The following is a 12144-nucleotide window of genomic DNA, read 5'->3' on the forward strand; positions in this document are numbered from 1 at the left end:
TTGAAGTCTGGAATTATGCCTCCAGCTTTGCTTTCCTTTTTCAGGATTGCTTTGGCTGTTTGGGGTCTTTCGTGGTTCCACACAAATTTTAGGATTCTTTGTTCTAGTTCTGTGAAAAATGCTGTTGTCATATAACTCTTTATTTAAAAATCTTATATTTTCATAACTTTAGCAGTGTGTGTGTTAGTGTTGATTATTTTGTGTCTGTTTTTAGAGTATGGTGTATTGTTCAGATTTCAATTATTTTGTATTTGGGGGGATTTTTTTCTAGTATATTTTTGAATATTCTTTTTACCTGTAAAAAGATTACATAGTGATTAAGAACAAGAATTGTAAGGTCTGGGTTCATGTCTCAGCTTCTCTGCTTACTGTTTGACTTTGGGCAAATTCCTTAATCTTTCTGTGCCTTAGTTTCTTCATCTGTCAAACAGGGATAATAATAGTATTTACTGAGGATTAGTTAATATATGTAATACAGTTACAACAGTTACTGGTACATGCTATATGCACAATAAATGTTAGCTGTTATTGTTAACTATTCCTTTTTTCTGTTACTTACTGTTCTTTTCTGTCTGTGTTCAAAAGACCTATGTGGCTCACAGCAAAGTTCTTGGTTACAGGATTTTCTATGTTGTGTTCTGATGGCAGGTGCTCTGTCTTTCCCTCATTATCTCCACTTTACCTCCAGCAGTATCATAAACCTAGGAATGTGTCAGCATGTTTTTGTTTTTTAATTTTACTTCCTCCTGTTGTTCTGAGTCTCTACGGAGTCCCCTTCTCCTTTGTTTTTTCCCCAAACTGGATATTGACTTCCTAAAAGAAGGACAGTTAGATCTTCATTTCAGATCTGTGATCTTTATGTTTAGGGAAAGCAGTTTCCCGTTCAGGTGTACCAAGACTGTTTTGGTAGAGATCCAGAATTTAATAGATTTGGCAAGTATGTTTTGTAGTTAGCGGTTTAAGGTTATAATCATGTCCTTCTTTCATAGAAGATGGATTTTTTTCCCCCTTCTCTCTTTGCTTTTAGTGTCGAGGAAGGCTGGTGGAGTAAAATTGTTTTTATTATCTTTCATCTTTACTTGGAATTTCATGCATATTTATTGAAGGAACCGGTGGTTTGTGAGACGGTCGCCATGAAGAAACACATTCAGGTGGAAACAGGTTTCCTTTATGATGCGTAGCTGGCAAGTTGCCTACGTGGCAAGTAGATGTTAACTGAATTCTCCACTGAGCTTTGGGATTTGGACACGCAGATTCCGTGGGATTGGGAGTTCTCTTGTAACCAGTTTATATTGGCTTATCTTTGCCTGAAACTATATAAAGAGTGTGAACACCTTTCTAGCTAAATATTTTGTAGTTATATCACATCTAATTTTCTGATTCTCACTGAAATGAGAAAACGTGAAAACTTTTGGTCAACTATAAAAAACTATACAAAGGGAAGATAGTGTTTTGTGGGAAGGCAGTGGTCTAGAGGCTGAGAGCAGGGACTCTAGACCATGAGGCTTTGAATCAAGGGTGCTCCATCTACTGATATGTAACTGGTATAAGTTACTTTAACCTCTTTGAACCTCACATTTTTTTTTGTTAAAAAAGGAGGCTAAAAATAGTATTTATCTCTTAGAATTATTGTTAGAATTAATATATATAAGATATAATATACATATATATTATATGTAATATAAATATGTTAACTCCAGTGAAACTAGTCAGGTAAGTTTTAGCTATTATTATCATACTTGTAATTGTTAATCGTTATTCTTCTGAATAATGGAGGACACGTAGTTGGAACAATTTGTCTAGCATTATTTTTAACTCCCAGGTGTGGACTTGAAGGTATGGAGTGTTCCTCAACTAATCCTTCTCTCCAAATGAGTATTTTGCAGGGACTCCAACCCCAGGAAATACGCAACAGCTTACTGTGTTATTCTTCACCTCTCTGACTTACAATTTCCAGCCGGTTCATCTCCTCTTTAAATACAAGTTCAGTAGAATGTTTTTTTCCTCCTAAGAATTCAGAAACATTTGTTCTGATGATGAGCTCATTTAAATTTGGGTTGGAGCACTGATAGAAAACCGAGCTGGGTTCCCTTAATGGGGAGTCTGGCCATTCATCCTCCTTCACCCTCCCCGGGTAGAATTTTTTTTCAGGAACTAAATAGCTTTATCTAGTGGGGTCTTCCTGCCGTTAGCAGTGGAACAGTACAAAGGCCACATTGAGCATAGCTGCTGGGGAAACCCTTTTTCCTTCTCTGGCCTGTAAATGCTGTTCTGTCTCTCTGAAAAGCCCTGACATCAGCTCTTGGAAAAATCCAAATACTTGTGTTAGAACAGGACTGAAACACTTGCCTGGGCAGACACTAAATGGCTGAACTATAGTTCTAAGTTTACCAGATGCCTCTCAGTCATGTTACACTTAAAATTAGAAAAAGTTACGTCTATGAGTTTCAGACATTATATAGACAAAAATTTAACAGCCCACCTCTCCTGTGCTCATTTTATTCTTTTTTTTTTTTTTTTTTAATAAAGTCTAACTTTAAGATAATGTGGAATTCATACATGACAGAACATGTCACATTATAAACTTTGGTGTTCTTCACATGTTAGGTGCTTCATAAGTATTTGATGTTTGGGGCAAAATACACTGTTACTGTAAACAAAGACTGAATCAGACTTTCTTGGTGTTCATGTCTATGGCATATGAAGGTTTATTCATTCTTCAGAGTGCTCCTTTAAAACACGAATCAGATCATGACTTAAAACCCTCTAATTTTCCATTGTACTTTGAATAACATCTAGATTTGTTGACATGGCTCACATTCTTACATTATCTGGTCCCCTGTATCTGTTAATCTCATCTCATTACTACTCTCGGTCATTTTCTATGCTCAAGCCACGCTGGACTTTGTATTTCTCAAATACACTCAGCTGCTTCTCCCTTGTGAACCTTGTGCGACTATTCCTGTGCCTATAATTCTCTGGCCCCATATCTCCTCATCGCTGGCTCTTTCACCTCATTAGGTGTCAGGTCAAATGCCCTGGAAGTCTTCTGTGAATAAACAGAATTAACCCATTTAGTCATAGTCACGTGTCTTTTATTTTTCTCATAGCACTCACCACTGTCTGAAACAATTTGGTACAATTATTTGCTTGTCTAGTCTGTCTTCCTGTAGAATGTAAGCTTCTTGAGAGCAGAGGCTCTATCTGTTCATAGATGTAAATCTCCCGTGACTAGAACAGTGCATGGCACAGATTGCTGTTTGTGTAACTTAGTGTGTGTTTGGTGGCCCGTTAACAGGAAATCTAAGAAGTAAGAACATTTACTGGCTCACATAAAAAGAAGTCTAGAGGTAGGGCTCAGGGATTTTTAAAAATTTTTATTTATTTATTTATTTTTAACGTTTATTCATCTTTGAGAGACAGAGCATGAGCGGAGAAGGGGCAGAGAGAGGGAGACACAGAATCCAAAACAGGCTCCAGGTTCTGAGCTGTCAGCACAGAGCTCGACGCGGGGCTCGAACTCAGGAACCGCGAGATCATGGCCTGAGCCGAAGTCGGCCACTCAACCGACTGAGCCACCCAGGCGCCCCAGGGCTCAGGGATTTTTGATCTCATGGCTTACCTGTGTCAAGAGCCCAGGTTCTTTCTAATTGTCCACTGTTGCCATTAGTGTCAGCATCATCTTAAACTAGTTCTTAAGGATGGATGCTAAGTAAGTAGCAGTCAGGGCTGCTTTCTTCCTCATTCCTGTCCAGTGGGAGAGAGGAAAAGAAGTTTCATCTTCTTTCTTAAGAGTAAGAAAATACTTCCACAGATGTTTTTAGTAAACTTTGTTTCTATTCTCATCGTCTCTTTCTGAACCAGTTACCCAGCAATGCATTTGCCACTCAGTGCAAAAAGGCCCATCTCTGTTGCTGCAAATGGGGTCATCTTTCCTTGAGTCATTCTGGGGAAAGTGGTAGATAACTGAATAGAATTGGGGTTAGAAGGAGGGCTGTGGTGTGGATTGGGAAGCCCTTATATCCTCTATAATTCGAAATAAACATGTTTTGAATGAATGAATTCATTTATTAAACATACATTGAATTGTCAAGTATAAGCTCAGTGACGAACTAGTTAATTAGAATACAAAATCAGATAAAATACTGCCCTCACCTTCAGATAATTTAAGATCTAGTGAGAGTGAGAGTGACAAGTTAACAGATTATTAACATTATTTCAAAAATCAATTGAAGAAGGTAATTTAATCCAAAAGAAAGCAAAAAAAAAAAAAATGAAAAGGGGAAACAAAGAACATATGAGACAAACAAGCAAATGGCAAGATGGATAGGCTTAAATCTAGACATATCAATAATCACATTAAAGGCAAATTGTTTAAACACCCCAATTAAAGGCAGAGGTGATCAGATTGGATAAAACTGCAAAGCCCACCTATATACAGCATACAAGAAACACACCTTAATAAACATAAAGACACATATAGTTTATTTTTTATATTAAGTATAGTTTATTGTCAGATTGGTTTCCATACAACACCCAGTGCTCTTCCCAACAGGTGCCCTCCTCAATGCCCATCACCCACTTTCCCCTCTTACATATAGTTTATTTTTATTTTTTTTATTTTGAGAGAGAGAGAGAGAGGAGACAGCACGCGAGTGGAAGAGAAAGCAGAGACAGAGAATCTTTTTTTAAATTTTTTTTCATGTTTATTCATTTCCTGAGAGAGACAGAGTACGAACAGGGGAGGGGCAGGGGAGGGGCAGAGAGAGAGAGACGGGAAGACAGAATTGGAAGCAGCCTCCAGGCTCTGAGCTGTCAGCACAGAGCCAGACACAGGGCTCGAACTCACGAACTAGGAGATCAGGACCTGAGCCGAAGTCAGATGCTTAATTGACTGAGCCACCCAGACGCCGAGAGAGACAGAGAGAGGGAGGGAGAGAGAGAGAGAGAGAGAGAGAAAAATGAATCTTAAGCAGGCTCCACGCTCAGTGTGGAGCCCAACAGGAGGTTTCATCCCACGACTTTGGGATCACGACCCAAGCTGAAATCAAGAGTCAAATGCTCAACCGACTGAGCCACAGAGGTGCCCCAAGACACATACAGTTTAAAAGGATGGAAGCAGATATGCCATGCTAATATTAATCAAAGGAAAACTATAGTGATATACTAATATCAGATAAAGTCGGGGGCGCCTGGGTGGCTCAGTCAGTTAAGCATCCAATTTCGGCTTAGGTCATGATCTCACGGTCCACGGGTCCGAGCCCCGCGTAGGGCTCTGTGCTGACAGCTCAGAGCCTGGAGCCTACTTTGGATTCTGTGTCTCCCTCTCTCTCTGCCCCTCCCCTGCATACTCTGTCTCTCTCTGTCTCAAAAATAAATAAAAACATTAAAAAATTTTTTAAAAATCAGATAAAGTAAATTTCAGAGCAAAAATATTAGGGATAAAAAAAGTCATTACATAATAATAAAAGCATCAAGTAAAAAAGAAGAGATAACAGTTCTAAACTTTTATGCACCTAATAACAGAGCTTGAAAGTTCATGAAAGAAAAACGGATATAACTTAAAGGACAAATAGACAAATCCACAATTGTTATCAGTGATTTCAGTATCCCTCAATAATTGAAAGAAGTATACAGAAAATCAGCAAGGGTATAGATTCCTTAACACCATTGACCAATTTGATCGAATTGCATTTTATAGAACATTCTAGCCAATGACATAGTACACCTTTTTTTTTTTTTTCCCCTTTTGGGCAAGTACACACGGAACATTTGCTAAGATAGATCATATTATGGGCCACAAAGTAAGTTTCAGTAAATTAAAAGGATTCAAGTCCTGTAAAGTATGTTCTCTGACCACAGTGGAATTAAATTAGAAATCAATAAAAGAAAGATCTCTGGAAAATCCCCAAATATTTGGAAAGTAAACAACACACTTTTAAATTACCTATGGGTGAAAGAAGAAATCAGAAGGGAAATGGGGGCAACTGGGTGGCTCAGTCCGTTAAGCATCCAACTCTTGATTTTGGTTCAGGTCACAATCTCATGATTTGTGAGATTGAGCCCTGCATTGGGCTCTGCGCTGACAGCATGGAGCCTTCTTGGGATACTCTTTCCCTCTCTCTCTGTTCCTCCTCTGTTTGCTTGCTCTCTCTCAAATAAATAAGCTTACAAGAAGGGGGGGAAGTAGGAAATTATTTTTTGCTAAATGAAAAAAAAACCCACAATTTATCAGAATTTGCAGGATGCCACTAAACCATTACTTTAAAAAGCATTAAACACCTATTAGAAAAGAAGAAAAGTCTAAAGTCGACTTCTTTTGTAAGAAACTAAAATAAGAAGAGAAAATTAAAAACAAAGTAAGCAGAAGCACATTAAGGAGGACACTTGTTGAGATGAGCACTGGGTGTTGTATATAAGTGATGAATCACTAAATTCTATTCCTGAAATCATTATGACACTATATTTTAACTAATTTGGATGTAAATTAAAAACAAACAAAAAGAAACAACAAACCAAAGTAAGAAGGAAAGAAATAATAAAGATCAGAGTAGGAGTCAATGAAGTAGAAACAGAAAAACAGTAGAGAAAATCAACGAAAGCAAAGCTGTTTCTTTTGAGAATATCAATAAAATTGTTAAACCTCTAGCCAGGCTGATGAGGAATAAAAGAGGGAAGACAAACGTTACCATTCTCAGGAATAAAAGAGGTGACATCACTACAGATTATACAGATATTAGAAGGATAATAAGGAGAGGGGGCACCTGGGTGGCTCAGTCATTTGAGCGTCTGACTCTTGATTTTGGCTCAGGTCATGATCCCAGAGTCATGAAATCAAGCCCCTCAACAGGCTCTGTGATGAGCGTGGAGCCTCCTTATGACTCTGTCCCCCTCTCGCATGCTCACTCGCTCTCTAAAAAAAAAGGGGGAAAAAAAGGATAATAAGGGAATATTATGAATACTTTTATGTCAATAAGTTTAACAACTTAGATGAAATATGGTTTGGGATTTTAAAAAGTCTACCAATATACAAACATATGTAAGGTATAAGTATGTATTATATATGCATACACATATATGAACATGTAAAATACATGTGTGTATGTGCAGATATACACACAGTTGTATGTATATACACACATATGTATACACATTTACACACATATATATAAACATATAAAATGAACAATATATTATAACCAAGTGGAGTTTATCCTGTGAGTACAGAGTAGATGGAAGCTAATTTTTCATTGTCACGTAGGGGAGTTAAGCAAGGAGGGAAGATCAATGAACCTTGTACTGGATTAGAATTATAGACATCAGTGTGAACTCATGTTTAGCTTAATATATACATAAATATGGATAGACACTGAGGCAATTTTTGATTTTCTAGTTCTGTCTGCTGAGGAGGCATAGAAATACCAGGAAGCACACCCAGAACCCAGATCTTGGTTTCTAACTACCAATCCCCAGTAAATAGCTCATTGGAGAAATGGTTGATTCCAAGGCTGGATTAGGGAAAATAAAAGAGGAGTCTGGAGCAGCTTATAGTGCCAGAAGCAAGGAAATGCTCCAAAAAACAAAAGGCTGAGCTTAGATGACTCAGTCAGTTGAGTCTGTTCAGCTCGGGTCATGATCTCATGGTTCGTGACTTCGAGCCCCACGTTGGGTGCTGTGCTGACAGCTTGGAGCCTGCTTGGGATTCTGTCTTCCTCTCTCTCACTCTGCTCCTCCCCCACTCGCTCTGTCTCTCTCTTTCAAAAACAAATAAACATTAAAAAAAAAAAAAAAGCTGGGGACATATCAAAAGGAAACAGGTGCCGACCTGAAATACCTGTGAATGGCTTAAGCTGAAACTGTTTGAGCAGGAAAATAAGTAATGTATTGGATTAGAATTCCAAGTATAAAATAATACATATGAGTTCAGTATTGACATAAATGATTGCATAAATAAGACAGAAATACTCCTTACGGAAGAATTCCAAATAGCCTGTGTACATTCTCCTTTATCCAGGAAATGGAGCTTAATCTTCCTAACCCCTAGTATTGGTTGGATTTAGTGACCTGCTTTTAAAGAATAGAGTATGAAAATTGAAAAAATGTAACTTTGCAGGGAGAAGTCTGGTAAACCCTACCTTGACCAAATGATCATGGTTAGCATGCTTACATGATTACAAGGGACAAGTCCAGTTGTACACCCCCTGATGTGTGATAAGAAGGGAACTTCACTTCTGTGGTATCCCAGAAATAGACCTACATCTATACGGACAACTGATTTTTAACAAAAGTGCAAAGGCAATTTAGTGGAGAAAGGATGGTCTTTTCAACAATTGATGCTGGAACAGTGGGATATTCATATATAAAAAAAATAAATTTTTATCCATACCTCACACCTTATACCAAGATTATTGCAAAATATGTCAAAAGACCTGAAAGTAAGCTGGAAAGTTCTCAAACTTCTATAAGAAAATATAGGAGAAAATCTCTGTGATTTTGAGTTAGTCAAAGACTTCTTAGATATGACACCCAAAGCATGTGCAGTGATCCTGTTTCTAAATGAGGTCATATATTCACAGGTACTAGGGATTAGGACTTCAATGTTTTGGTTTTTTAATAATTTTTTAAAGTTTATTCATTTTTGAGAGAGACAAGAGGTGAGCAGGGGAGGGGCAGAGAGACACAGGGAGACAGACACACAATCCAAAGCAGGCTCCAGGCTCAGCTGTCAGCACAGAGCCCGATACAGGGCTCAAACCCATGAACTGTGAGATGATGATCTGAGCCAAAGTCGGACACTTAATCTACTGAGCCACCCAGGTGCGCCTTCAATGTACCTTTGTGGGGAGATACAATTCAACCTATAACAATTGTGGTAGTGCCCAGTTTAGGGGTTGCTTTCACGTTTAATGCAGGGGAACTGATAATCTCTGTATGCACTTATGTGCAGTTCCCACACTGAGTAAGTAATGCATCTTCCTCATCTATGTTTACTTGTTTTTCAAATGTAACTCTGGTATTATAATTAGAAAATATAAATACAGCTTTTTGGTATTTATTCAATTTGTGGCTTTTATATGGTTCCTCTGTGTTGTTTTCACTTTTAACAGAAAGAATCTCTTTCGTCTATTTAGTGAGAAAAATTTTGTCAACTTGAACACCAACGTAATGTTACTCTGGCCCTTTGTCTTACAAGGTCTGTTCCCAAAATGTCTCCTTTATTAGCTTCTTGCTGCTGTGTCTTTCCATAAGGGTTAGGCATGAGTCCACGGGATTGAGCTAAAGGAATAGTGTGTCCTCTCTTTTCTCTTTACCTGGCACACACACAAACTCCTCTTCAAGTCCAAACTCCCATGTGGATTCTTTACTATAGATAAATTCATCCTAAGGAAGAAATCAAGAGGGAGTGCCTAATTTGAGTTACAAGGTTATTTGTTACAACAATGCCTGTTATACTGAAAAAAAATGGGCCTAGTCCAAATATTTACAAAAGATAATTGGTTAAATTGAATAGCCTATCTCAAAGCACTCTGTAGCTATCAGGAATTATTTGTTTAGAGATCTCTTTCTCAAATCTTTATCTTACTTGGAAGCTCAGAATATAAAATAAATAAAAGCTAAGCAGCTCTGATGTGCAGGGAACCTAAAACTCCCTCCCATCTACCCACTTGTGCTCTCTGAGGGACGTCTTTTGAACCCTTCAGGTTGTGTGCAGCACAATTTAAAATCAGTGCTGTAGTGAAATATTTAATGATGTAAAATTATGTCAATGTTTCATTAGTTAAAAAGTCTACCAAACGGTATGGCCTATATGCTGTAATTGTTACAAAAAGAAACTTTTACACTGTAGCTATACTATATACAAATAGAAAAGTCTGTATTTTTAGTAAAGTTGGGGGAAGTATTCATAAAAATACTGGGTATTGAACTCTTGGGTGATTTTTATTTTCTATTTTGTCTTTTTAATTTTTAAAACTTTAGTGCATATATTTTTGGGGGAATAAAGAGGATATTTCTTCATGTTGAAAAGTAGAAAACTATTGCTTTCTAGGAAACTACACTTTTGGAAAGATAACAGTCTAATTCTTCAGTCCCTTGAGAGAGAGGAGTTCTCTTGAAAATGTTAGAAAAATACTATTGGTAACATAGATCTATTTAGAAATTAATGTCAGTAGTCTTACCTGTTGAAAGTGTGTTGGGATAAGTCACATTTTTAGTATCTAAAGAAGAAAATAGAACTAAATGTCAGTGAATTAAAAATGATTCCCAGATCTGGAGTGATGTAAAGAACCATGTCAAAATATTTAAAACACACATTCCCTCCAACTTTCCAAATTCAGTGTTGTGGTGAGCCATGTTACCGATAAGACTGTATACCCTCTACTCTAACTCCATAGTTTTGGGCCAAGAAAAACTCTTGTAGAAGAAGATGTGAGATAGCCTGCATATAACTAATTTTCTCACCTTTCCCTCTCAGAATCAGAGGTCTTTTTTCCTTTGTGCTGGTTTGAAAGTTTGGGGTATTCAGATTTGTCATAGAAAATGTGGTTTCTTGATAGACTAAGTGGATGGCTAAAGGGAATTGAAGAATTGGTAATATTTGATGCCAGAACGAAAGCATTTATGAAGAGAAGTCTCTAGTTAAAAACGAAAAATTGCATTATAACATTCATTGTATACATAGCTGGTAAAAGTGTTTTTAATGAAAAAAGAATTTCCTTAGAAGAAAATGAGACATTTTTATGAAGGTGGGATGTGTGTTATATAGAAGATTTAATTGTAATGATATTGGCTATGATCAGTTTTTTTAGTCTTATCTTTACTGATATTTTATATTCATATATCCTGTAAGTTTTATTTATTTATGGAAATATTTCACCAACTAAGAAGTGTGACATATAAATGTAATGATATGTCATCAAAATGCTTACTCATAATGCATTTCTTAAATAATTGTAACAATTATAAGTAGAAAGCATGGAACGTCCTTAATCCTTATTCTCTTAGAGTTCTTCCTGCAAAGTATATGAGGTTTTTATTTCTTTGTAAGAAATAGGTCTATGTCGGTTTGGTTCAAAGAAATTGTGCACATTTTTAGAGTATATGGGTGCTAAGGTTATACTTTTCTCATTCCCTGTGTTTCCTTGTGCTGTGACTTTTGGGGGGTACATCCTTGTTTATTCAGCTTTGTGGTCTAGATATGATATGAATTAGCTTTCTTTGTAGTCAAGGAGTGAGTGCATACCAAGTACAATAGCTGAAGGTACGCAGAGATCATGACTAATACTCTGTGATTTGGGTGTCAGTGTAAATCCTGACTGGTTTTCCTTCTCCTAAAAGATTCCTATTATCATTGTGTTGGCACTTGCTAAGAAATGTTTAGGAAAATTTAAGAGAAATCTATTATAATTTGCTTTTTTGTTGAATTGGTATTCCTTGCTACAAACTGCTATTTTTATGGATGTTTCAGACTTTTTCTTTAATAAAAATGGCCAACTGCAAATATATCATATATGTGCTTTAAAGTGGTACAGAAGAATTTGTATTTTGAGTAGAACTTTTTTATATACTAGACAATATGTTATTTGACATATTATTTTATATTTTAATTTTACATTTTCATAAAATTCTCCAGTTCACATTGATGGTGGAGTTTGTCTCAATGACACCTCAATATAAAAGGTAAAAGCTAAGACTTTCTGCTTTTTCAGAAGTACAATTGTGACCTTTGGCAAATCTACACAAAGCAGTTTGTCCTAACAAATTTTGCACAGTTCTCTCTTCAGTTTACAAAATTTGAACATTCAATCTTAATGTATTTTATGTAAAATCTTGTTCGGAAACATGCCTATCCTAGATTAAGAGGACATTTTTTTTCCTCTTATTTTTATTATGCTCACAAACATATTCTGATTCTTTTTTTTTAAATTATATTTTTAAATGTTTTTATTTATTTTTGAGACAGAGAGAGACAGAGCATGCATGAGCAGGGGAGGGGCAGAGAGAGAGGGAGACACAGAATCCGAAGCAAGCTCCAGGCTCTAAGCTGTCAGCACAGAGCCTCACGCGAGGCTCAAACCCACAGACCATGAGATCGTGACCTGAGCTGAAGTCGGACGCTTAACCGACTGAGCCACCCAGGCGCCC

General features: G+C 36.9%; 1 protein-coding gene across 9 annotated transcripts in view; it reads left to right on the forward strand.

Moving 5' to 3' along the window:
* Positions 1 to 12144, forward strand: part of ARHGEF12 (Rho guanine nucleotide exchange factor 12) — a 148117-nt gene that overhangs the window by 50028 nt on the left and 85945 nt on the right. The window contains exon 1 of one of the 9 annotated variants that reach the window (XM_042906889.1): positions 9170 to 9193. The exons of 7 other annotated variants lie outside the window; for them this stretch is intronic. Coding sequence is in view for 1 of the 2 variants with exons in the window: in XM_042906886.1 (XP_042762820.1) it covers positions 11660 to 11679 (20 nt within the window). In the remaining variant the exon portion in view is untranslated. Of the gene's footprint in view, positions 1 to 9169; positions 9194 to 11642; positions 11680 to 12144 lie in introns of those variants that run through there. One more of the 9 variants, XM_042906886.1, reaches the window with a different exon arrangement.

Source organism: Panthera leo, chromosome D1, assembly GCF_018350215.1.
Source record: "Panthera leo isolate Ple1 chromosome D1, P.leo_Ple1_pat1.1, whole genome shotgun sequence".
NCBI classification, from domain to species: Eukaryota; Metazoa; Chordata; class Mammalia; order Carnivora; family Felidae; genus Panthera; species Panthera leo.